The sequence below is a fragment of the Simochromis diagramma genome, unplaced genomic scaffold (assembly GCF_900408965.1).
Source record: "Simochromis diagramma unplaced genomic scaffold, fSimDia1.1 OVJJ01000421.1, whole genome shotgun sequence".
Classification (NCBI taxonomy): Eukaryota; Metazoa; Chordata; class Actinopteri; order Cichliformes; family Cichlidae; genus Simochromis; species Simochromis diagramma.
In genome coordinates, this window is record NW_024387250.1 from 10,609,750 (window position 1) to 10,636,833 (window position 27,084).

Below are 27,084 nucleotides of genomic sequence, written 5' to 3' on the forward strand. Positions count from 1 at the left end.
TAATAGGCTGACTGGCTGGGGGGTTTTACCATAACGTCAGCATGGAGTCATGTAGACAGGAGTTAGGTCTTTTATCAGATATTTCTAGAGGGCTGACACTGAAGGATCATGGAGCTACAAAGAAAGTATTTGGCGTGATATTCTATAGTCCAATCAGAGTAGAAGGTTTTATCCCAAAGCCACTGCTTTCCCAGGCTGTGTAACTAACCCACCATAAGTCATTATAAACCTACAGAGTCTGCTGGGAGGAATCTATGGAATCACTCAGAGAGGAGTTGACAACAGGAAGTAGTAGTAGTATCATTGGTGTTGTGAAACCCGTTTGTAATGGAATTCCCATTGTTGTAGCCTGGGTAGAGGATCCCCTCTGTGCCTCAGGCTAGTAATGGTACCAATACACTATTAGTGGGAACCCAATGAGTCTCGTTACAGTTAAATTGCTGCAAAATCATTTATGCTGACTGAAAATACTTGTGCATGCCAAAAATATTTTAACCATATCTCTGTAACTGCCTTCAATGAATTTAAAGAAAATAGATCCTAACCATTTGTTTTTGATAGGAAGTATTCTACAAGTAGGAATTGGCCCATTTGTTCCTTAAGTTAAACAGTGAATTGATTTCTTTCCCCTGAGTCCTACTTTAAGTGTTTGTGTAAACTGTTAGGGGAATAGCAACTCTAAAACCAATATTTGAAACTGAGCTGCAAACTATGCATGGCCATTTGAAGCAAAGATACTATTTGGCTATTCTTCAAAGGTTTCACTCCTAAAAGACTCTCAAATGACAGTGCATACTCGAAGCAGACATGTGACATGCTGGACCTTATTTTCTTTCTTTGTTGTTTGTTTGTTTGTTTGTTTTATGTTGAAGGTGTTCCACAAAAGACTTTGATGGCTGACCAATCCAGTTTGTACTATATGAAGGGCAACAAAAGAAATTCATTTATAGTTCAATCCAAGTTCTTCTTTTTTTTCTTTTCTTTTTTTTTTTTAACAGTGCATTTGCATGCAGCGTGCATCCAGTTAGGTGGACTGATGCAAATTTCACCAAGGTAACGTGAATAGAGGCAAGTTTTTGTTTATGTAAGTTAAAATATTTAAACTGGGATGAAAAATTTGCTTCATTCTACATCACAAAAACCCTGGCATTTTCCCATAGATTGGATTGCTGCTGATGCCAGCAATAATCAGAAGTGGAGGTTAAGCCTATTGACATCATTTGAGGGCAGGTGGAGCTGTCTGGTTGAACTTATCTTTTATACAGAGATTTAAAAAAAGAAAGGGGAAAAAAAAAAGAGGAAAGTTTTAGAAAAAATTAATCACACCTTCATGTTAAATTTTTAAAATGTCTTATTGTATCGATTTCCATCGTGCATGCATAAACGCAAGCATTGTTAAGTGTACCTTAGCGTCTTGTTTGGTGTGAACAGACCATAATAAGGAAATTATGCTTCATTTATTTATTTATTTTTAACCAAGTGTACAGTTGGTTAACCCCAGAATGACCTTATTTGTATACGTGACTTTGTTCATACTATTAATTAATTAATTAATTAATTTATTTATTTATTTATTTATTTTTTTGTCTGGTATCATTCGTGACCTTGGAAACAGCTTTTTCTTTTTATATGCTTTGATTTTATTTTTATTTGTTGGTAAACATTCTTTAATATGACATCTAATTTGTTGCAATTTTCAGGTTTTTCAGTAGTATAAATATTGAAAATATTGTTTCCACAAAAAATACGAATGTAACATATTTACCAGTTTGTTTAGGTTTCCTTTTAAGCACAACTGTGGTAATAACAGGCACGGCTTTGTAACAGGCCATTGTCACCATGGAAACGGGAGCAGGATGATGACGCTGGCACAGTTAACGTGAAGCTGTTTGTTTACACACTGCGACGAGCAAAGAGGCGGAGCTGTTCTCGAGATGCTGAGCTCAGGTTTATTGAAAGAAAACATGTTTCTAGTTTCCAAAACAGCATTGCTGTTCCTGTGATTGCCATTAAAACCTTTACTGGGAATAAGCAAGTGGGAGGTCTTTATCAAAGCACCTGATCAACAAACTCTGTAGCTGCTCTGATCACCACCATTTGTTTTATGTGAAACAGTGAAAAGTCTGAAGTAAGCCTCTAGAAGTTTTATTAAAATATGCAGATTGACTGTTCACTTAGTCCGCTTCCATGTTTAAATTATACTGCTTGCTGAAAGCTAACGGCAGCTGTCCTCTTTTACATGGAAGCAAACAGGGGTGAGTCTAAAGAGGAGAAGTGTGTACTAGACCATATTTATTTCAAGGTTTTCATAACATTTTTCAGATTCAAAGTGAAATAATATATTACTGTGTCAATGAAATTGCATTAACATTTAAAAATATATATTAAAAAAATTTTTTCACAAGCTAATAACAACGTGCATGGGCCAGTAAAACTCTGACCCTCTGACCTGAGGGATTTGAGGTTGGATATTGAATTATTGTTAATATTAATTAACATCTACTGTTACGTCCCGGTCTAGGGGTACAGGAGTGCAACAAAAGGGTTAAAAGGAAGGTGACCCTGTGACCCTGGTCCCCAAAGCCATACCTAGAAGCCAATTTACAAGTTAAGGTGTTACCAAACTGAACGCTTAAACTCCGGGGTGAACAAAGGCTGAAATAACAAACAAAACAAGTTATTCCAAAAAGGGAGGTGCTACCTAAACCCTGGGTGAAACAAATATCAAACAAAAGATAAGTGCTACCCCCAACTCCCTAATTCAATTCAATTTTATTTAATTTACAGCAACAGTCACCTCAAGGCACTTTATATTGTAAGGTAGACCCTTTGAATAAACGAGAAAAAAGTACAGAAAATAACAAGGCAGTTCACCCCTCTACCTCAGTGCCTATTTACAAGTGAAAAGTATCTACACACTATATACAAGGCTCAGCAATTCTTGATCATGGAACCAATCAGCAGCTGCCAGCTCTGCAATTAGGAACGATCTGCAGAGACTCTTATATATCATCATAACAGCTTGTTTTAATGCATCACAAAAATTTTGCATCACCAGCCAAACTTCAGATACTTCTGATATGCTCACTTCTCTTCATTGCAGCCACCACATTCTTCTTTAAAGACTTACAGACACAAACTGACTTACAGACACAAACTCACTCACTCGCACATTTTAACACACAGAAAAACATGTACAAAAACGTATAAAGCCTTCCAAGAAGACAGAGTAAAGAATACTTTTTCATTACAGTTTAAAGCAAAAAAATTGCATTTTCTAAAATGGAAACCAATGAGCAATTCATTTTAAACGACTTGTATTTGTTCCCCTTTAAATATTTGTTATTATTATATAACAAAGAAAATGTGTTACATATTATCTAAATGTGTTCTGTAATGTACTCCTCTGCATAAAAATGCTTAAACTGAATTTTTTGGGGGTTTGTTTATTCATTTATTTTACATATGAATATTTTAAAATATCACTCAGAGAAAAAGGAAATAGTCTAGGTGTTTACAAAAAGAGAGCTGTAGAGCTATAAAAAAGGACATTGTATCTTTTACCAACTAAAATTGTATGGTCACTTGAGTTTTCCCGAGGTCTCTAAACTTGTTTCTATTATCTGTTCTCCATCTAGTCCTTTCCACTGCTCCTACATCTTTCAGCAAATCTGCTCCAAGTTTGACACATTTACTGTGTCAAACTGAATATCTGTGTACTTTATCAGTTAACTGTGCTACTTGTATTACTTGAGCCTGAGATGGTAATAAAATTTGATTAGTAGTGTAATATAGGCATGCAGAAAGGATTTATGTATAGGTTTGTGTGCATGTGTGTTTGTGTTGACTTGTTTAAACATCTTTATGAGGACCAAAAATTAGAAGCCCACTGTACTTGCAGGGACCAGCAGTCAGTTGTGGGGACTAAATGCTAGTCCTCATGAATTTGAAGGCATTTTTGAGGCTAAGAATTTGGTTTTAGAGTTAAGGTTACAATTAGGTTGTGGTTAGGTTTAGGGTAAGGGTTAGAGTATGCACTGATTCCTAGTGGTTAAGGTTAGGATAAGGTTAAGCATTATGTCAATTTGATGTCCTCACTAAGGTGTGAAAGCGAGTGTGTGTGTGTGTGTGTGTGTGTGTGTGTTTATTGGCAAGTCTTGGTTGTGTAGTTGTGTGGGAGTAAGTCCAAGGTCATCGAGTGATAACAGCACAATGGTGCAACTGAGTGCCGACAAACATTACAAAGCCTTGGTTTAAAAAAAAATGCTGTTAACAAAGAGTCTTTAGACTAAATAACGTTTTTAAGTTTACATTTAGTTACAGTCCGTCAAGGCACACAAATGCCTTATTACCTTGAACACTTCCACTATCTATCTTTATCATGACGTTGTTTCTCCCTTGGAAATATTCCCACAGAGTGTAAGTGGCAGCAACATTCCATCCATCCACGGAGATATCAGGCTGTTTTTCTTAACAATAAACTCTCAACACTGATTGCCTCTGTCAAACCAACCAAAGGGGCATTTAGACTCTCGAGTTATTGCTAGCCTTTTGTTTGTTCTGTAGAATCAACACAGCTGATAGGACATGTTCAAATTGACCTGTAGTGTAAATAATGAAATCAGGCAGCTTTTAATGTGAGGAGATTTTGGCAAAAACACATTTTGTACATGATACAAAGAGAATCAAAGGATCAAAGACTTCATTTTGGCTACACCAGTTTATGGAAAAAGAGGCTTCTTGTTATCAGAGGTATAATATTAGTTTTATTCTTGTTGAAATGAAACATTTAACATTAGAAGAAATGTGACACAGGTTGAGAAAGCCCAAATGCTGGTTTGGTCTGCACATACACATTTGTTTTGGAAATCAAAGCTTTTTATGTGCACCGTTGCATTTTGTCCACATGTAAACAACTTTATGCTAAAAATCAAGCTTTGAAAAAGTACTCTCAATGTGATCATTTTCAAAAACTGCATGTGCATTCATGTTTGGACAGGGATTACAGAGATTATGCGTTGCAACATCAGAGGTGTGTGTCTTTATCTCCATTGTTAACGTCAGACTGGACTACGTGTTATTGTTCATAGGCTTCTGACATTTTTGTATGGTTAGGGTTACGTTGCTTTGACATGCTCAAAGCAACAATGGTTTTTACGTTTTCACATGGACGATGGTGTTCATTAAAACGGTGCTTGTGAGGGAAAGGATTAAAAAACAAAAGCAGAATATTCTTGTTTTGAAAAATACCGTGTAAAAGTGCGTTTTCACATCTATATTTCATTTACTTCAGTCCATATCAGTTGATGAGCCTGATAGCTGAAACTTATAGTTGTTCCTTTTACACACAGAAAAAAAACACATTCTTGCAATGTGTCACTAGAAACCATGTGAGAACTTTTTGTCTACCGATTAGGCAAATGTGTCTGGGTGGGAGCAACAAAAGTAACTAAAGGAAGAAGGTGCTGTGTTCTGGCATGTTGGAAAAAAAAACAAGGGATTTACATTACATTTAAGGGCTAGTTGCTAGCCTGTACTGACAATTTGTGTACACTGAACATCTGTGGTACCCTGCCACATTCCAAACTGCAAAACTTACTTGACTACGGAAAAGCATTTCGCTCAAATTTGCAGCATACACCAAGTAGTTGGTTCATATTATGTTTACACCATAAACAAACAGCTCTGGAGTTTGGAAGTGGACCAAGACCACCTCCTCCAAAGGGTCTCAGGGCAGTTGTTTTTGTTCGCACCCAAGCAAAATTACAGTGTTCACCCCTGCATCCCTGATTGTGTAGTTTTAAAGTGATTTAAATGGACTAAACACCAGAGACCCTAAGTTGTTTTCATAAGCTCTGTGCTCCCTTTTTCATTTAGTTGTTATTTACGGTTTGTTTATTATTCTGGTTTGTTTATTTATTCATATGCTTTTCATCATGTTATTTCACCCTGAGTGTCTATTAAGTTTTAGTAAACAAGACATTTGAAGATGAGGCTGCAATTTTAAGTATTTTCTGTAGGTATTTGTAAAGATGTGATGAAGAATATCCAGTTGTGCCCCAGATTGCAAAAAAAAAAAATCCTAAATCCAGATCTATATCTGGATGTGATTTCTTGTAAGATGGGCAAAGCCCCATCTTTGGTAACAATTTAATGCAAATGCAAATCAAACCAATCTGCCTTTGGTGGTAACTATTAGCAAATTATAGTCTATGAATACTGCAGCCCTTCATTTTACACCCACTTTCTTAGTGAACCACAGGTAACTGATATCATGAAGTGCATGCAATTTGACAGCTAAGCAACCAGAGGAGGCGGACAGGCTATGGAAAAACCTGCTGCTTTCAAGAATATTTAGGCCGTGTTTTTAGTCCATTTGCCCAGTACTGTATTCCTGATGCACACACAACACGTTCAGTGTGTGTGTAAACTGTATGTGTGTTTGTGTACGTCTTCAACTTGTGAATTTATTTATTTTATCCAGATCATGATGAACACTAAGGGTTTTGACTTCACACATTTTAGTTTGTGACTTCACTGTGGCAGCGCTCTCAGACCTGGTGTAGTGTTACCAGCAGATTTGAGGGGTTCTTGCTCTCTTTAATGTGTTGAGCAGTTTTAGGACCCGAGGACAGGTGCTTTGTGGCACTGTCAGCCTTCTGTTTCTACAGTAATGAATGACCAGCATACTGCTGTTGGCCCTTTTTAAATATCTGCTATCATCTCCTCACCTGGACGGTCGCCCTTTTCTCTGTCGCTCACTCTTTGTATATCCCCCTTTCTTACATTTCACCTTTATTCTCCATCCCCTTCACATCTGTCACTTTCATCCCAGTCCTGTCTTTTCCTTTTTCCTTTTATCTCAGTTACACTGCTTTTTGTTTTCTTGTGCATTTTTTTTATCCTACGGTTTTTGTGTATTGATCTACCTAAAGTAAATTATTTTTCCTTTTCAGTTTTATTACTTGAAAAAATTGAGAATGATGACATTGGGAGAAAGACCTTGAAGATCACAGATTTTGGCTTAGCCAGGGAATGGCACAAAACCACAAAAATGTCAGCAGCAGGCACCTACTCCTGGATGGCACCAGAGGTCATTAAGTCATCTCTCTTCTCCAAAGGCAGTGACGTCTGGAGGTATAATGGATGATAATGACACATGAGGCCTTGACATTAGATTTAAATACTTACCTTTTTTCATTTGTCTGTCATTGTTCTTTAAATTTATTTATCATTAGTTTACTTTGTTTTGTTTTTTGTTTTTTTTGTTTGTTTGTTTTTTCAGCTATGGTGTCTTGCTGTGGGAGCTGTTAACAGGGGAGGTGCCGTACCGTGGAATAGACGGCCTCGCTGTTGCTTACGGCGTGGCAGTTAATAAGTTAACCCTACCAATCCCTTCCACTTGCCCCGAACCCTTCGCTAAGCTCATGGAAGGTAAGTATGAGCAAATATCAGTGGAGCTGAAGCTGAGCTGAAGCTTTGTTTTTCCACAGAAAATGTATGTGAGACTGGCATCTTATTCCAAGAGAGGCACAAGAAGCGACGCCACCTGTTCCACAAATAGGCCATATGGCACCAAATATTAGACTTTAAGTTTAATTTAATTTTATGTGTAGATTTGTACATGCATACATATTTCTAGTGGAAAATGCGTGCATGGTAATAGTAAATGTACTCTTAAAATGACTAATGGCAAGTTTGCTGGTTTTCCCCAACTTTGTGAATTTTTGCTGATCCAGCTGACTCCCTTTTTTTTTTTTTTTTTTTTTGTCAGAGCAGTTCACTAGGCCCACAAATACAGTACGATGTAGATGCCCTGGTCACAGTGGTTATGAGTCCATCTTTTCACTGCATTGTATTTGTCCAGATTGCTGGGACCAGGACCCCCATGTGCGTCCCTCATTCTCCTGCATCCTGGAGCAGCTTTCAGCCATCGAAGAGGCGGTGATGGCCACCATGCCTCAGGACTCCTTCCACAGCATGCAGGACGACTGGCGTGTGGAGATCCAGGAGATGTTTGATGAGCTCAGGACCAAAGAGAAGGTAGAGCAGAAGGAGGAGATTCTTTCATACACTAACATCAATATGTTGAAGCCACTGAACACGGAACTATCCTGGCAGCTGGTTAAACACATGAAAGTAAACTTAATTTCCAGCATCCTCTCGTCTGTGTCGCACAGTGTGGGAAGTTGGACCCTGACGCCAAGTATGAAAAAAGACCAGTTTTTCATCTTGCTTCACTCTTTGAGTTTTAGTAATGATACACGCAGGCTAATCTATCATTACGTCTAACCCCGATGTATCGCCCTGGACTGGTTTCATGGGATAAAAATGTTTAATTGGTTACTTTCAGTGGATAAGGCTAAATCGCACGTTTAACAATCAAGTCATTAATGCCGAAGTGCTTTAGTGGACTTCCCCTTGTTAAAACCTTAATCTGCTTCCTGTATAAGTCTGCTGTTTCTGGCTTAAAGTGGGGAGAGAGGAGTTAATTAGTGTTTAGAGAAACAGCAGGATCAGCACACAGAGCTGAGTTAATGAATGGTGAACGGAGTTTTACACAAAATACAAAAGTGCACAGGTGGTGTTTTTATTGAGAGTTTTAATTTGTGCCTATTTTTGTATTGTGGATTTATGCTGTCTGCTTTGTTCTAGTTTTTCCAGTTCTGCTAATCCACCGTTTGAGCATGAGGTTTACTTTTTTTAAATCTTACAATCCCCAAATTAAACGTTTATCTGCACAGCTGGTAATTTCTGTTGCTTCACCATGCTATATTAAATTCAACCACTATGCAAAGCTCAAAGAATAAGGCTAATTTAGCTTTGAGCTTTCCCATCATAAATTTTACAAGATTAGGGAATTAGTCCCTTCATTTAAACAGATTTCCTGTAAAAAATCTCACCATAATCTGTGTCTAGGTGGGTGGCTGAAGTGGTTTGACTGTAAAGCTGCTTTATGGAAGTCATCCAGTAAGGATTATTATTACTCAACTGAGAGCAATTCAAGAGAAAATGGAGGGAGTGAAGAATGAGTAAGCAGTGGTGGGAGAGCATAACACTGCCTCAAAAAGAAGGCTCCCGAACCAGCTTATTATTGGTGAATTATGTAACATACCTACTCCTGCCTATTTTAAAGATTTCAGTGCTCAAAAAACATGTCTAAAACCGCACACGGAACAAATGTGACACAGAGGCACAACTTAAGAGTAGTTCTAAATATTGATCTAGCGAGGATGACATACATCCTTTCTGGATCTCTAAGGCACTTTTACTCATCCTAGTGTTTTCCTTTAAATGTTGACTGTTCACTAAAAGAGTAGTTTATATAATTTACTTACTGTAAACTGCTTACTGTAGACTTGACTAGCTCTGCACTTGAAATTGTGCTTGCTCATGTTTTAGCTCATACAGTGTTGGCAAACAATGCCAACTTAGCTCACTATTGTTAGAGCAGCTATTGAGGTCTATGGAAGGTGCCTTAACCTCCTAGGACCTGGCGTCCACATGTGAGGACATCACATTTTGGGTTATTTAGACCAAAAATACTCAATTTTGCTCTACAAGGGCCTGATATCCACTCACGAGGACATTATACTGCTACTGTTCTATCGAAATTTTAAACGAATATCCTCATATGTGGCTCTCATTTTTCTTAGAAACAAAAATTAGGTTAAAAAAAAAAAAAAAAAATCTGGTAATTCTTTGTTTTTACATTCATCAGGTCCCAATCAGCCCAAATATCAAAGACAAATTAAAAATGCATGCCGTGGAAGAGTTCACGCCTTAGGAGGTGTCACCATCTGAAATCTTTCAGCCAGTTCTATAAATGCACTTACCTCTTAATACCTGCTTCTTCCAGGAGCTACGTTCCAGAGAAGAGGAGCTGACGCGAGCCGCCCTGCAGCAGAAGTCTCAGGAGGAGTTGCTGAAGCGTCGGGAGCAGCAGCTGGCAGAGCGCGAGATCAACGTGCTGGAGAGAGAGCTCAACATCCTCATTTTCCAGCTCAACAAAGACAAGCCCAACGTGAAGAAGAGAAAAGGCAAATTTAAACGTTCCCGCCTTAAACTGAAGGATGGGAACCGCATCAGCCTACCCTCAGGTGAGCTTGCAGACTGAACTAAGCTAAAATATTCCCACATCCAAACCTCACGATACAAATGAGCCTTCCTTTTTTCCCCGTAATAGCACTTAAAAAAAAATTGGATTGCAGTGCTTTAAAACTGGAGTTCTCGCTCTGGATGGATCCTCTCTGTCCCTTTGTGCCATCACTCAGTGGTACAAACAGAGTGAGATTTGCCCTGCCCACTGCCTGTCAAAGCTTTGAAGTTAATTTGGTATTTGAATTTCTTGGAATCTCCTGTCAAAAACAACTCCAGAGCTTGACAAATCATGTTTTCCCAGTATATAGTTCTTGTATGAGAATGGTGTATTTGCCACATCATTCCCATACATCTGTAGCAAAATAAAAAAGTTAAACCATATTGTATTTTCCAAGCTTTTAGCCTACACTATTCAGAAAAAATAAGCAAACTAACACGTCCAGATTAAATAATCACTCTGATGTTGTTGTGTTTGCAACATTTGAACTGGTTGGAAAATCTAACTATACATATCAAACTGTAATCACTCAAACAGTAACTCCTCTGGGTTTATAATAACTGTTTTACTTGTCCGGCATATTGCAGACTTCCAGCATAAGATCACCGTGCAGGCTTCGCCCTCCATGGACAAAAGGCGGAGCCTTCACAGTACCAGCTCCTCTCCTCCCAGCAGTCCCACACTTATCCCTCGTCTACGAGCCATTCAGCGTAAGTTCAGTTTGTGTTTTTGCATATTAAAGAGTCCCTCAGGTTTTCTTAGTCGTGCTTACTGTCCTACCTTGAGTCCAGCCTGCTCAAGTGTAAAAGAACCAAAGAAATCACATCAGCTCTGAGAATTTCACAGGAACTGGGAACATGGGAACAGTATCATGCACAATGACTAGAGCCATGTGAACAAAAGCTCCAGAGGCAGAGCCAGTTGTTTGAACAGTTTTAAAAAGGTGTTAGTCACACACCAACGCCCCTGCAATAACTGGGACAAATTCCTCTTGTGCATTTATGGTAGGCGATAATACAGATAGGGGTCTTCTCTGTAACATAGGAGGCACTGAAAAATCAGAGTACTAGAAAAAAGACGTACATTTGTATACAGATCCATGTGTTTAAACTTAGTCTTAATTGATGCTTTGAGCTACAAGATTAGACAGGTCTGTGCTATCCAAGGAGGAGGTGTGTTTTAGAAGCCTGTATTTAGTGCACACAGGATTGTACACTTGATGAGGAATCATGTATTTGCAGTTGTGTACACTGATTTACCTCAGCATTTTATTAAATCTTTATGCATAGCCATATGATACATAGCAATTGAATAACAGCCCTGTTGACATGGACACCTATTTCTTGCACATTTTAAAGTCAGTTTTATTTGCACCAGCCATAAATTTCATTCATACATATAAGTGTAAATGTTTATTCCAACAGATAAACATTTAGACTTATTTATGGCAGCACTGGCTGAAGTACTCCACCTTCTGTTTTGTAGCATTAAATGCTCTGTTTCACAGTGCTCAGGCTGTAACATGTGCATTTCCCTCCTCAGTGACATCCCACAGGCCGAGGGACAGTTTGTATGTTTACCAACAGGATGTTGATTTGACCAGCGAGGTGTCAGCCTACTCTGGGTTCAGGAGGAAAGGCAAGGAGACTGGCTTCGCTCATGCAGCGTGAGGCGTTGCCAGTAGCACTGAGTGCTGTGTGTTACGTGTGGCTAACTTAAAGTGTTGAAAGTGGTTAAAGTTTCCCGTCAGTGATTTTTCTCTTGCAGATTGACAGCATTTATCTGATGTGTGGATCATAACAAGACTTTGGTGTTTTCTACTTGTAAAAATGTTTTCATCAACCTTAAAATCAAATAAATTAGCTACACAGTTTATGCTGCAGACATGGGCCACGGAGCTGTTTATCTTTTTTTTAGTTGTCTTTGAATTCTACAAATGAATTTGGTGGCAGCTTTCTTTGGCTCTTGTCTGATGCTGTGACATAATTGGTGGATGCTGCTTTTGCTGAAGTTCATGACAACTAACCAATACCAGTAAGCGGATCTTAAAACAACACTGGTATTGGTTGCTGTTGTTTTTCTTTTTGAATTGTTCTATGCAAAATTAATATACACCTGATTATCACTGTCATGATTATGATATTCACTCTGAGTCTTCCTGAATCAGACATTAAATTAAAAGACTCGAAAGCCATCTAGTGTATAACTTTTGAACAACAGTACTCCAGGGGTTCGGTGTTTACCTAATGTTTTTTAAGTACAGTGGTCCCTCGCTATAACGCGGTTCACCTTTCGCAGCCTCGCCGTTTTCCTGATTTTTTTTTTTTTTTTTTTTTTTTGGGTGCAATTTTGCATGGTTTTGTTTGTTTTTTTTCTTACAACGCATTGTGTTCTGCGTCCTGATTGGCTGTATAAAGTGTGTAGCGAGCCTTAAAACATCTATAATAATTGTAAAAATAAAGTTGGCTACTTCGTGGATTTCAACTATCGCAGTTTATTTTTGGAACGTAACCCCCGCGATAAACGAGGGACCACTGTACTTCATAATGCTTCTATGGATTGATTAATACCAGGATTGTACAGACGGCAGAAAACATTTAATAATCCTACTAACATGTCTAGTCCATATTTCGTGTGAGGACTGTCTTTTGGTCAACAGCAGCTTGCAGGAGTTGATTGATTGGTTTGTTTATTTGTAAAACTTAACAATCTCTGCATTTACAGTTACTCAAGATGAGAGCAACCGTACGTGGGGCCGCAGCTCCCCCTTCAGGCCAGAGGAGTTTGATGACGTGAAAAAGGGAATCAAGAAGAAAGGAAGAACCTGGGGACCCAGTTCAGTACAGAGCAAAGAGAGGCCTGCTGCCGCTCAGAGGTGAAGTGTGTTTACACACAGGAAAAAAAGCAGGACAGTCACGTTTTACTCGCGCTGTGTAGTTGAAGACTTCAAAACAAGCTTGTCTAAGTCCAATTTTCAAAGTGATGAAATAGTTTTTGACTCTTCTTTGTGTATCTGATTCCTGCTACATTTGCAGAGTCCAAAAAAAAGTAAAGAAGTCATCATTTGTATGCTTCTCTAAAGGACTGCAGTGCAGATGGTCAAACATCTCAAAGTCTCATACAATTTAAAAAGAACAAAAAACGTTCTGTTAGAAAATGTAACATTGCATTCGCACAGGGATGGTGAAGTGAACATAATATATACAAAAATCTAAACAATTGTAATTTATAATCAATCCTTTTATAAAAATATTTAGATGTTAATAATCTCTGTACGTGTGATAAAGTTTGTGCAAAGTTTCGCTCAGATTGGCCAACCTGTTAAAGAGGCGATGAGGTATATACAGACAGATGATCATATGCTACGATCATTATAGTAAGAGGATGGAAAGTTTCATGCACTGTGCTGCACTCTGAAACTCATCCGTCCAATAATGGTTGGATCGCATGGGCACAGTGTGACACACATATGTGTCACAAATAGAAAAGTAGAATGACAGGAAGCCGATGCATATAGCACACACGAAGACACTTTCTTTAGATATGTAACTAATTCTGCAGTGTACCTCACTAATAATTCTTTTTATAGAGTGCGTCCTCTGTCAGATGGCAGTAACCCGTGGTCCACCAGCCTGGTGAAGTCCCAGAAGTCTGTCCCTCTTGCTGCCCTGTTTGCCGAACAAGGTGAGCTAAAACTGTGCTGACATTAAATTTGTTTAAATGGTGCTTGGATTTATAAGGAGCAGGTATTTATTGATATTTCCACTCCTGTGTTTTTAGCAGGGAACAGTAAAGATGAGACTTTCTCCCAGGAATGTTCTGACAGCAGCTCCAAACCAAAGCAGCTCAAGTTCCCCAACCAGGTGTACATCGATCTACCTCTGTGGAGGGACGAGCAGCAGACTCAGATTTGCCCTGGTGGAAACTGCGTGACAGGAGATGCTGGAGTGGGATTAGCAGGTCAGAGCGGCCAACCAGAGACTCCAGACGACCCTTATACCACCACATCCACTTCATCCACCTCAACTACCCCACAGCTTACACCCACCAACAGCCTGAAAAGGACATCAGGTCGCCGCAAGACCGACGCTGTGCTGTATGGCTGCGGTTCGCTGCTGGCTTCGGTTGTGCTCGGTTATGACATCAGGGAAGCCCTGAAAAACTCAGCTGCTGGCGAAGACTGCGAGCCCCCGAAAGAGGAGAAAGAGAAGAAAAAGAAAGAGGGCCTGTTTCAACGCGCAACCCGTTTCCGCCGCAGCACCTCACCACCAAGCGGTCGCTCCCGTAAAGACGAGGGAACGTCAAACCACAACTCCCCCCAACCTGTCAATCTTATTTCCATGTCAGCCATCATGGAGTACAACTCCACCAAGTGTCTCTTACAGTCTGAAGCGGAGATGTCGGAGTCTAACCCTGTGAAGGCTGAGCATGTGGCTGTCAATCATCACACAGAGCCATCCAGATGCAGCCCAGCAGCAGTTCCAGAAGGCCAGAGTAACAAGACTGCAGCTAAAACGCAGACAGCGGTGCAAACCCAAAGCCAGCCGCCAGAGCAGACCAACCACAACCCAGCAGCACGTCTACGCAGAAAGAAATACACCACCAACCACAACAGTGAGTAACTAACAAAAAGTGAGAAAACTTGTATATACAGGTTTAAAAAGGATTCCCACTCCAAAAATGCATCTCCCTGTTTGTTCACAGCCAATGGCCTGCCCGCTCTGCCTCCTCCAGTCACACAAAAGAAGCAGGAGAAACAAGAGAAGGATGGAGGGCCAGAAAAGCCCTCTGGTGGAGAGGCCTTCACAAGACCGCGGCCAGTGTCACTCAGGGCCAAACCCCACACCTGGGCTCTGCTGCGAGGACGCAACAAAAGCTACTCCCTGGGTCACTATTCCGGAGAAAAGACGGCGCAGAACCTAAACGTGATGCTGTCCTCTGAGGTAGGGATGGGCTGCTCCCTGCTGGACATGGACACCGAGGGCCAGAAACGAGACTGCACCGTGCCGCTCTGCCGCATTCAAAGCTCTCCTGCACGGCCCTCTGTCTTTGAGCTGGACAAAGAGTTCCTCTCTTAGAAGTCTCGAGAAGCGAGCTGCTTGCTGGTGGTTGTAGCTTGTTGCTCACAGCCTAGAATGTTCAGAACTTACACACACAGAACTCCTGGAGGGTTTAGAAGCAGGCTGCCTTTGTTTCTATTTGATGAAGTTCTATACAGAGCGATAGAAACGGCTTTGTCGCAGTTCTAGCACATATTCTATGTTCTAGACTGCAGCAGAGTCTGAGGCTTTTAGAAAATTCCTGAGTCACAGGTGTTCCAGTGTGTTTCTTTCTAGTACACACACACACGGGGTTCTGAAACCAAGGCAGAACTTTCCAGAGATGGATCAGCAGCTCTTCCTGTGATCATCTCGGTGCTTGACTGCCGCCTTTGTTTCCCCATCCTTTCCTCGCTCTTGTCACCCCCCCACCCTTTTCCTTTCTCGTTCTATCGGTGCAGCTAAACGTTGACCGCTGCTGCAGCTTTCTCAACACAATACCCTCACCTTTTTATTTATATATATATTTTTATAGGTAATTTAATATGAAGAGACTTGACCTTACCTTAGAAACCAACAGGACACACATTCCATGTCAGTTTCAAAAAAGTGTGATCACGCTTTTAGATTTTTTAAATTTTTTTTTTTTTTGACTTAAAAATCATGCATGCATGTACCCTTAAAACATTGAACAAAAATATACTATGCCTTGTTTGTAAATATTTCTTTTAATCCTTTATCGGCCTAATGCTGGCAGTTTTGTTTTCTTTTATATGGCATTAATGCTGTTTCATGACTGAGGCAGCAATGCTGCAGTACAGTTTGTTCTTGGGCAATAGATTGGGGTTTTCGAAGAGTCCGTGGAGTAGTCGAGAAATGTGTCTGTTAATTTGTGTTCATGAAGAAAAATGTTTTCTTTTTTGTTTGTTTGTTTGTTTGTTTGTTTGTATGCACAAAAACATCTGTCACACAGTCTGAGGAGAGTTTATGATGAGGTTCATGATTACAAATTGTAGCGTAGTCCACCCTAGGAAGGGGAAGATGGTGGCATTCACTTAAGAGACACGATTCATGTTTGTATGGTTAAGATTCAGACCAAAATCTTAGGTTTAGGTTTAAACACAGATTGTGGTTTAGGTTCAAATAAAACAGCTGAGCCATGTTTTAAAGCTCTGTTACACTTCCTTTTGAAACACTTGAGTTTTGCAGTCGGGGTTACTGTCACATATTTAATTGCTGTCCATGAGTACACAGGAACAGATCACATTTCTGGACTACGTCACGTGTTACCATGAGGCCACGCTGTCTCGAGGTAGATTACATACTGGACCCGGGTAGAGATGCATGTGTGTTTCCACCCAGAATTCCCTGAATGCGGGTAGAAAACTGGAAGTCCTACAAAGCAGACCTGGAATCTTCTCGTTTAGGAGTTGTGGTCATGTGTTGATAATATGGAATATGGAGTATTTATAGATGTTTTTTTCTTTGTTAAAATTGTCTTTATTTGGCACACTGCAGCAGAGCGGGAGGAACGCATCAGCCGTGAATGTTCATGTGAGGGAAAACCCAAATAAACTGCTTGGATGTTTAGGATTTCTACAAAGCCCATAAATGTGCACACAGGAGAGTGTTTACTTACCGTTTAGAGCATCAACTGCACAAAACTGCAATACTTGTACTGTAAACCTGATAAATGTGTGCCTTTCAGCTTTGTCGTTTAAAAGCTCGGTCACTCAGTCATAGAAATCAGCCCCAGTTTGGTTGGTTTGATTCTGTGATAGCGCTGTTACATGTAACTGGTTTTAACGTTTAGTTGAGTCAGGTTGTCGGTTGTATTTGTTTCTCTTTGTACACTTTTTATACAATGTTAAGCAAAAGGTTTTTGCATTTAGAAAATATTCCGAGTCAAGACACCGTTTGCCTTTCATGATCATGCTAGTTTTCCTCAGTATTCACAAAGGGCTTTGGACGTTGATTTGTCAACATGTGTCTTCCAGACTTGTGTGAACTTGACAGTATGCAGAGCTGATAATGAAGGATATATGCTGGACCCAATGCCACCTGTAATTGTTTAGTGAGTAAATTGAATATAAAAGTGGCCCACTCAAGTATTCGTTTACTAAAAGATATGAATTTCCAAATGGTGTAAATATAACTGATTGCTCATGTGTATCTCACTGTGGCATTTTATCATTTCCTGTGTTGCTGTGTTTTATGACCACTGAATTCAGAGCAGCTCTAAACACTGTAAAGGGCCTTACTGATCATAGGGCTGTTAAAAGTGAAATAAATTAAGGGCATCTATAAACACCAGCATGCACTGCTGCTATAACACTGCAGACCTGAAACATTCCCAGACACACATGCCAATATATTTTACAAACTGCAGCAATAATATTCGTGAATCCAGACACTGCACATTCAGGCTGTGTGGCTACAGGACCAAAATTCAGCTCTATCAGCACTAAGGCCTCTCAGTCCTCAGGACCAAAACTACTAAATGAACTAGCTGCTAGTGAGGAGTTCCTACAAAGAAGGCGACTCCACATGAAAACGCCACAAAGATCCTCAGTGTGAAGCACTGTAGCTGAAAGACCCACCGCCCTCCCAATCAAATGAGAACTTCCTGTTAAATGCAGTGCTTCCTTTAAATCACTGAACACGTGTCACGCTGACTGTGTCACATTGAGCTTAGAGTACGTCTGTTTCAGTGAGCGCTGTTTGATATCATTACAGTATTTGTCATTTCATGCCTGATTGATGAAGAGTATCCAGTTTATCAATGTTTTCAATAAAGTCTAAGTCGAGACTAATGTCATTGGTCTTGTTTTTCTTTTTTTTTTCCAAACACAGTTTAAAATATAATTTCAGTTTTTTGTGTCATCTGAAGATGATTTATGGGGATTCGATTCAACTAGTAGTTCTGCATGATGTTCAAAAGTTCCCGAAGATGCTGTGAAACCCTCAAAAAGCTGAAAGCTGCCTCTGCCTACAGAAGCAAACCCACCAAAGCGTGGCACAAAGACTGGATGGTTAAAGGACAGGGCCCAGATTCAAAGACAAGACAGTAAAGTTCATGAGATGGTCTTTTTTTCACAGCTATGAATGGGAAAGTAGCAACAACACAAGACTAAATTAATTTCTGACGCAGTGAGGTGAAGCTACTGTTGGTGAAGACCCAAAGCCCAGACCTACACCATCAGAACATGGATTTTTATTATTATTATTTTCCAAAGTCCTGCCATTCAGGGTAAAAGAAAAAGTAATCATTCTTAGACAACCATCAAAAACACATGGTTTGAAGCTCAACTGCAAGTCAGTCACCCCTGATGACCTCAGAGGGTTCAGTCGCTACTTTTAAATCTTCCTTAACAAGCAAGCTAAGTGCACAGATTATATTATTATACGACACATAAGTATAAAAAATATCGTAGGTTTTTTTCTCCCCTATATTTCAAAGTATTATGTAGACTCCTAGCCACAGTTAAAAAGTCTGACTCTTGAAATCTGAAGGCACCACTATGGTGACTCTGTCCTTTAAGTTTGTATTCACTGTCGTCTTGGAATAAATCTAAACTACCACAACAGAGTAACACCAGAAAAAAAAAAACACTAGAATCAAAGTTGCTGTTTCTGCATATTACTGAGCTTTAATTTAAAAAAACTATATATTCATGGCTGCACAAATAGGCGTAACACTATACCTTTGTAGGCAATAAAATACAAAGAGGAGAAGACGATGAGAAAACTGCGAAAACACCACCAGCTTTACTGTTTGTACAAAAAGGGTCCAACTTACAGGACGGAGGTCAATTTCAACAGTGGATTTTATTTGTAGTGTGATACATTTGGCACAGTACATTCTCATACAGTTTTCTTTTAGCAGAGTTTTTTTCTTTACAAAAAGCTCTCTTAAAGACGTTAAAGCAGCATTCGCCGATCCTCACTGCTGGACTGCGTGCGAGAGGAATGAGGAAACAGACATAAGTTGAAAATATATCTTGACCATGTGTGAACGAGCACACCAGATTGTAATAATATTTTTATGATTTATGGAGAGGAAAAGCTGCCTGTCACCACTTTTGACTGCCCGTTAGACAGAAAACTCCAAAACAGGAGCTCTGGCTGCGATCAGTAGATGAATCTACCGGGTGGCTCATGAGTTCAGAATATTTTGCCATGAATAGAAAAAATTTAAAAAAAATACTCTTTAAGTTTAAAAAAACAAAAGCAATCCTCTTCCGGTGAACGTGAAAGTTTGCCTTCATATGAGGCTTTTAATGCTTTGTACAATAAAGTGCATCACTTTTACTTGCACGGATGTGTGTGGCTGTGGCCGTCGAGGTAGCGATGGATACATAAAGCTGAAGGGATGGCCGACGCTGTGTCTGCAGAAAAGAGAATAGAATTCAACTTTATTGTCATTGCACATGTCACAAGTACAAGGCAACGAAATGCAGAGAAGGAAATCAGCAAACGGAGCAGTTCTGTTTTGTCTCTCTAAAAGATCTAAATATGGTGAAAAGGGTGGGGTGAGCTGGGGTAATTACTGTCATCATGTACAGACTCATGATAGGATTACTCCTCCAGGGTGTTTCTTTCCCCTCCCTCCCTCTATCTCAAAGCCTCGGGCGATTGTGATGTGACAAATGATACTAGACGTCTCATCCGGGTGATCTTTTGTTGCAGCAGTATTGTTGGTCATCAACAATACTCTCCAACGGGTCGGTGTGCAGGCAACTAAAACGCACACCTGCAACAGTTTCTCACAGATATGGCGGCTTTGCGCTGTGGCAGGAATTTGCATCTGTGGTAATGATCTACAGGAGCTAGATACATCTCTACCCTGCAGCCGGCACGACATGATACGATGCAATGATGTGATATGAGGGAATGTGTTTTCATACCTGTGTTGTCAGAGGGTAGTGACGCATTTCAGAGAGCTGCGGGCGCTGTGCTTGCCCTGCAGAGGGAGGACGATCTGAGCTTGGAGGCAGTATTCTTCTCTGTGATTCAGGCCCTTCAGAGTCAGCTTGTGAGAACAGCACTTCATGTCAAACACCTCCTAAAGGAGAGAGAGATAAAGAGAGAGACAGTGAGTGTCCACCAGCCCTCAGCGGTAACGGGCGGCTGGAAGCAACAGGTGGTGCAGTTTGACAGAAAATTTCAAGAACTACAGGGGGGAAAAAATGCAAGTTGTTTTGTTCTTCTTTTTGTTGTTGTTCTTGTTTTGTCAATCATCTTTTGCTGCTCTTCCTCTTCTTCCTTCTCTATTTTGGAACTGTGCACCGATTCCACTGTAACCTTTCAATTTTATTTGTTCTAAGCTCCGGGAAAAAAAACAAATAAATTTTTGCATACTGCTGTGACGGCAACTGTTTGTGTTTGTGGAAAAAAAAACTGCACGCCACCTTCCATTTGAGTGTCACAAACAGCGAGAAATGAATTGACAATGAATAATTTACTAATGTTTACAGTGAAACCTGGAGAAAAAAAGATGCTTATCATAGAGAAAATGCAGCGATTATTGATTATTATTTCATTCTTAAATGTTGAAACGTGTGCTAAAATTGGGGAAATGTAGAGATTTCAGCATGTTCAGCTGTTCTGACTTAAATTAATCCCACTTAAGTGTGATTAATTTATCACAAGTGCACAAATCAAACACAGTTTTCCCATGGAATTACATTCAGGATGTAATGAGTCTAAAATAAACCCGGCCTAATCAGTGTGGAGATGGATGCGCAGCAGGGTGTTTGGTGTGAGTGTGTGTGCGTACTTCTTCTCCACTGGGGTGTGTTAAGTAGATCTTGTAGTACAAATTGCTGTGCAGCTTCCGGACCAGGTCTCGGGGGGGCTTCACTCGGACCACAATGGCTGGTTGTTCGGTTACATTCAGTCTCAGCACAGGGGGGCTGATTTTGGCTGCATGGGAAACAAATTTCTTTGAGCTTATCCGCAGAGCGATGAACACACAGTTGTGAGAGCGTGAAGCAACGCAGAGGAAAAGAGAGGAAGCAGCGGAGAGTATGCTGCTGTTGTTTTTAACTTAAAGAGGGAAGTCTAAAGAAGTCATGTGACTGTGATTGGATTGCAAGACAATGCAACCTGAACTTTGGAGCTTTTTTTTATCTGACATTAGTTATATATAGTTTGGAGAGAGCATTTTTTAACTTAACTTAGATCTTTGTTATGCTCTATTTAAATAGCTGAACCAGCTCATGAGTGTCTGTGCACCTGGCTTCAGGCTGTGCTTGCTGCCATATGTTCCTGCATCAGTTTGGGGAAGTGAGAACGAACGGAAAGAGGATGCAGACAATGATGCGAGAAGTTGTGTAAACACTCACTGTCCCAACGCGGGCTGAATCTGGGGGAGAGGGCCCAGGCTGATTTGCTGCTGGTGGCCACAGACACAGCACCAACTCTGGCGTAGTACCACTCTCTGGGCTCAGAGGTCACGTCGCTGAGGTCACAGTGGTGCTTCCGGATCTTTTGACAGCCTGGCACATCGATCCACTCGGGCTCGCCATAACTGAGGGAGAAGACATAAACACAGAGGATGGTTATTTCATCCTGTGCAACCTACCCAGCATCCTACTGATGGTGCTGCAATAATATTAACACAGATACTCTGACTCTGATACTCAGATTAGAAATATTCTACACTCCAATTGGATTCATGTTAAACATTCACATCTTTTCTAGAGTTCTGCTGCTGACATCTCACAGATTCAGAAGCTGCAGGTTTCGTCACTCTCCAACCGAAATTCATTGAACCAACAGCAAGAAGATCAAAACTACATTTCACGTTTGAAAAACGTCGTCATGAATTCCCTCTTACTTTTGCAGTTTTGCTTCCACCACCATAAAATCACACTTCCTCCACAGCTCTCTCTCTCGGTGTACTTCGAGACCAGTTTCCGATCTCAAATCTCAGTTTTCTGCATTATTCTCCGGCTTATTCGCACCAATCTACCGCTGTGTTCAGCGCTGTCGGCCGCTGTTTTGTTTAGTCTTTTTCAAAAATGACCGCTGACAAGAAAGCCTCATTTCTGCTGTTCAATACCGAAGAAATGTAAACTTTTACAAATTATGCCAAACTGCAAAGGCTTAGTTGTGTCTCTAATAAAACCTCCATAACTTTGCTCTGCTTCACTTCAGCAGCATCAGGTAATGTTCATATATTGATTCATGATTTTCTTCTGTTTTTGATCTGCTGCAGATTATTTTAAGGCGGTTATCTGCTATAAAAAGCCAGGACTCGAAAATCTCCTTCATGTTTTTCTTTGGTTTATCCTCCGTTACAAAGGTGTCTGCTGTGACGCTTACACCTCCGATGAAGTCTGACAAGTGTCAGCTTTGTTTTTATACCTAGATATTAAAAAAATATGGATATGTACTGACAAATGATCAGAATTATGTTTCTGACTGTCCCAGTGAAATTGAATCGAATCAAATCGAATCGAGACCTTGTGAATCGAAATTGAATCTGTTATAGAAATCAAAATTGATACCCAGCCCTACTCCAAAACTCAGCAAAAAAAACTGTATGTCAGGAGCTTCGTGGCACGAGTCAGTACTTTACTCCATGTAGTCTAACTCAGTAAGTTCCACCTTAACTGCAAAACACTTCATTTGCTGATACATCAGCAATAATGATACAATGATCAGATGTAATGCAGAAGAGGCAATGTTTCGCTGCTGAATGAATGCTTTTATTTTGATATTTTCAATATCATGCAGGACTGTTACTTGTAAAAGAGTCTTGCTTCCTTTTTTGTAGTTGAAACTATGCTCCTGCACGTGTGTATGTGTGTGTGTGTGTGTGTGTCCTCTCACATCTTCCACTGGACGTTGTACTGCAGAGAAGAGTTCGTGGTGGGTGGAATCCAGTTCAGGATGTTTTTATAGTCCACTGAGTCAAACCTCACCTGGCTGGGTCGAGGCAGTATCACTGGAAGTGTGAAAACATAATGAAGAACAGTCTGGGTTTATGCAAAGAGAATGTCCATACTAATGTGTATTATTCAGAAACATAGTAAAGATAATGATCACATACACAGAATAATAGTATAGTAAATACAGTAAAGGTAAATGACAACATATAATATCTGTTAATTTTACACTCTGAAAGGCACTGAACCCCAGAATTTAGTAAGAGTTTTCTAAGCTTTTCACATTACGCTGCATGGATTTTATAGAGGGCAACTTGCAAAGAAGAAGATGCTTTTAACATTTCTAAAAGATCAACAGCAGCTCCTGTCCAAACTTATCACACTGCAGTTAAATTATTAGTAAAAAAAACAAACAAACAAACAAAAAACCCCAAACACACAAAACAATACAAATAATTCTCATGGCAAAAATCATCTTTTTCTCACACCTTTGTCTGTTGTTCTTTCTGAACAAACACAGCAGCGTCGGACCAACTTTGTTTTCATTCCCAACAATAACATTACACTTCATTCTTTATTTCAACAAGTCTAGACTTTGATAATCACTCAGAAAGTGTGTTTCAGTTGTTCAGGATTTACTAATGAATTTTAGACTAGGGAAAAGGTAATGAAAAAGTAGATTTCTAGCAGAAGATGCTGTAAGTTCTCCTATTGGTTGGTTTGGTTTTCTGTGGCACCAGTAAAGTTATACTTCTTGGTTTCATTATGGGAGCAGTGAGGTGAGGCAGATGTAAATCAGCCTAACTTTAGACCAAGAACAGCCCTAAACCACATGTTTTACATGGAAATTAAAAATACAGAGAAATAAATTCTAAGAAATTACCTTGTGCTGTGACAGAGATGCCCAAGTTGCCCAGCAGCGCTGCCCCAAGCAGGAGAGATGTCATGGTGTTTATGTGGTTTGTGGACGACCAACGTGCAAATGTTCACAACGAGCCACACTGGACTGGTGCTGTTGGAAACACCCTTGCCTTTAACATGCCATCAACTTCCCCTAGCGTTCCTTATATGGCATTTTGGAACAGATATAGGATATAGTGTTACTTATTTGATGTAATAAGATGTTTTTTTTTTTCCTGTGTTTTTTTACAAATCGTACAAAAGGATCCAAAACAAAAAAGCGTCAGATCACGTTACTCGTGTGCCACCCTAATGTGTGCTAAAGTATTGAATATCATGACTTTGCTGGGTCATTCCTGCCAAAGTCAATTTTAAAACACAAAAGACACAAAGCTCTTACAATAGCAGTAAACCTGAGGATACTTGAGTCCCCCCTCATTCTTTGTATTCTGCTAGGAAAATGGGTTTACTGAAACTCCTTCTAAACTGCTTTTACTGCATTAGCAGTGTGTTTGGGATTTCGGTCATGCTTAAAAATTAAGCTGTTGCCAATCTGATGCTTGCGATGTATTGTTGGTACCACAATCTGATGGCACCTTTCTGTGTTCATTATTCCATTTTTTAGCAGTGCAACTTCTTTTTCAGCACTTATCCAGTTTCCTCAATTTTTTTAGGGACAGAAGTTTTCACCTTATAGCTCTTTACAAATCACTTTGTTGGCAGAAAATACCACTTTATGCCTGCCAAACTGTTATCTTTGGCATCTTTGTATATTCACTAAAGAAATCAGATTGTATGCCTTTGTGATAGGCTGCCAATAACAAAGTGTAGAAGGCTCTGATTTAAAACTGGCTATTTGCTAAGTGTGGGCAGGTTCAAGGACTGGACTAAAATTTGAAAATAAAAAAAAAATTGGGTGAAAAAACATCAACACAACTTAAAATTACAATATTTTGTTTGGCAAAATTGTGTCAATACAAGGACACCAAATATTGATATTTTATTAAATAAATTAAAATACTCTGGGAATACTACTCCTCCTGAGATAACATTAGCTAAGGAAACTTATTCGAAGCTAATGGCTTAGACACCCCAGCAAAAATAGGACAGCAACTTCATTGCATCTAGAATAAGTGGCTGCGTGGTGACTGTGTTGAATTTCTTCACATTCTGTGACAGATTGTGGCGACTAAATAGTTGTCCAAAGCCATTCAACGGGTTACCTGATAAGAGGTGAACTTTCCAAAAGAAGTCGCTGTCTGCCTTGGATTGACTAAAATCACTTTCAGGGAGATTGTTGAAGGTTTGCAAATAAATATGGTCTATTTTCTAAATGCAGACAGTTTTCTAACATGTTGCCATCTTTGTCAATGAGCACAACGTGAGGGAACTCAACTGGCTGGCTGTTGGTTGCATTCTGGTTACATTACTGTATAACAGGAAACTTGGTCAGCATATTGGAAAATGTTAAAAGTCACATTAATTTCATATTGTGAGTGAAATATTGTGCTAATAATAATAATAATAATAATAATAATAATAATGTGGGTGTCTGGTGATTCCCACCTCATCTAAAAATGAATGAAAAACCAGCCAATATTGAAGCAAAAACACAGACATGGTCATTTAGAAAGACTGGAGAATTTAAGTAATCTATTGCTCAAGATCACTTTGTTTGTTTGTTTGTTTTTTTAAAATACAAGAAACTCTGGCTCTTTAGAAGAATTGGGTTAACTCACTACTTTTGCACAGTTCTGTATAATGCAGTGCATTGTGCGAAATGGTGCATTTCCCATTAATCTCAGTGTCAACATGGAAACACCTTTAGTAACTCAGATGTAGGTTACTCCTGCTAAGGCCTTTGTTGGTTCCCTGTCGTTCAGGAGGATTACCACACTGCCCCATTTCTGGTCTACCCAGTTATAAGCAATGCTAATCCTTGTGTAAGAGTTTACTGGAAATCTGTTACATAATGATTTCCTATGCATGACCTGCCCCTTTTCATCACACTTCATATTTCCACTCTGTGTTCATTATCAGGTATACTGCCACCAGTGAGTATTTATAGCAGCTGTTATTAGGTAATGCAGAACATGAACCTATGCAAATTACTTTATTATTTTATTTGACATTATTGCAGCTAAACTTCATCTTTTCTTTTTCTTCATAATTTAGCACAGGGGCAAACCCTTCAGCAGCCTTTCAGGATTTGAAAAATATTAATTTAATTTAAAACAAAACAAAATGTAAAACGTTTTTTTATACGAATTAACTGGTATACCGATAACTGGTTACACTCTACTACATATTAAAGTAGTTGTGAAAAACGTAAGTCGAAATTAACATTTGAAATAGTTAAAAGTAATTGAAAAAAAATCAAACATACTGTTTAACAACAAATTTAAAGTTGAAAGCTACAATTTGTGGATATGCAGATAAAAGTTTGAAAAAAAGTAACAAATACATATTAAGCAGCTACATGGTATGTGTAAATGTTAAGCTCATTTAATTTGTTAGCTATTAATATTGAATGTGGTAAAAGTGTCATGGACAATATGTTCCTGGAAGTAATAAATAAGCAACAAATTAACTAAGTATGTAAATAAATGGCAAAATTTAAACATAGCAGTAAAATGTGTAAGCTTATATCTATTGAATCAAATAGTGTTTCAATAAACAAAGTATATGCAACACATGAGATAGCATCTAAAAGTAAAAACAAATAACAAAATAAAATAAGAAGTTGAATAAAGTAAAGGATAAATTCTGGATACTAGTAATAGATCAATGGAGAAAAGATGAAATGCATTTGGTAAAATATTAAAGCAGGTAAAACAGACAAACATACGCGCTTCAAAAGCTAATATTAGATGTCAGCAAAGTAGCCTAATAAGTAGCAAACAGTAAAAACTTAAATGCTGTGGGTGAAAGGTTAAAGTAGCTGAGAGCAAGAAATATACAAATGTAAATTACATTCATTGAATTTTGAAGTTAAAAGAAAATCGAACACACCAACTCTAAAATCGTGATTAAAAAAACAAAACAAAACAAAAAAAACCTCTTAAAGTATCTGAATTTATAAGTTTTAGTCATTCAGGCCTTTTTGTCTTTAACACATTCTTGCAGTCGAATTGGTGTGTCACTGGGCTTT

The 27,084-nt window shown here is 39.3% G+C and overlaps 2 protein-coding genes across 4 annotated transcripts in view; one reads left to right on the plus strand and one right to left on the minus strand.

Annotated features, from left to right (window-relative positions):
• The window catches only part of map3k21 (mitogen-activated protein kinase kinase kinase 21), a 29,055-nt gene extending 11,104 nt beyond the window's left edge, over positions 1–17,951 (plus strand). For 2 of the 3 annotated variants that reach the window (XM_040001198.1, XM_040001200.1), the window contains exons 2-10: positions 6,957–7,137; positions 7,286–7,434; positions 7,868–8,043; positions 9,860–10,100; positions 10,687–10,809; positions 12,824–12,974; positions 13,689–13,783; positions 13,880–14,713; positions 14,804–17,951. In XM_040001198.1, the coding sequence (XP_039857132.1) occupies positions 6,957–7,137; positions 7,286–7,434; positions 7,868–8,043; positions 9,860–10,100; positions 10,687–10,809; positions 12,824–12,974; positions 13,689–13,783; positions 13,880–14,713; positions 14,804–15,177 (2,324 nt within the window). In that variant the 3' untranslated portion in view covers positions 15,178–17,951. The remainder of the gene's footprint in view (positions 1–6,956; positions 7,138–7,285; positions 7,435–7,867; positions 8,044–9,859; positions 10,101–10,686; positions 10,810–12,823; positions 12,975–13,688; positions 13,784–13,879; positions 14,714–14,803) is intronic. The other variant, XM_040001199.1, reaches the window with a different exon arrangement.
• A 20-nt stretch (positions 17,952–17,971) lies between these two features.
• On the minus strand, positions 17,972–26,205 carry il22ra2 (interleukin 22 receptor, alpha 2). The gene is made up of 6 exons (XM_040001203.1): positions 23,917–26,205; positions 22,978–23,092; positions 21,486–21,670; positions 20,918–21,063; positions 20,046–20,203; positions 17,972–19,526 (listed from the first exon to the last, which is right to left on the minus strand). The coding sequence occupies exons 1-5, from the start codon at positions 23,978–23,980 to the stop codon at positions 20,054–20,056; spliced, it is 660 nt and encodes a 219-aa protein (XP_039857137.1). The 5' UTR covers positions 23,981–26,205; the 3' UTR covers positions 17,972–19,526; positions 20,046–20,053.
• Between the last annotated feature and the right edge of the window lie 879 nt (positions 26,206–27,084).

Bases quoted from the DNA above. Each gene is read 5' to 3' on its own strand.
- il22ra2 (XM_040001203.1), bottom strand. From the start codon at position 23,980: ATGACATCTCTCCTGCTTGGGGCAGCGCTGCTGGGCAACTTGGGCATC. The intron at 23,093-23,916 runs GTAATTTCTTAG...TCACACTTCCAG, and splicing joins CATCTCTGTCACAGCACAAG to TGATACTGCCTCGACCCAGC. The intron at 21,064-21,485 runs GTGAGTGTTTAC...TTTCCCATGCAG, and splicing joins ATTCAGCCCGCGTTGGGACA to CCAAAATCAGCCCCCCTGTG.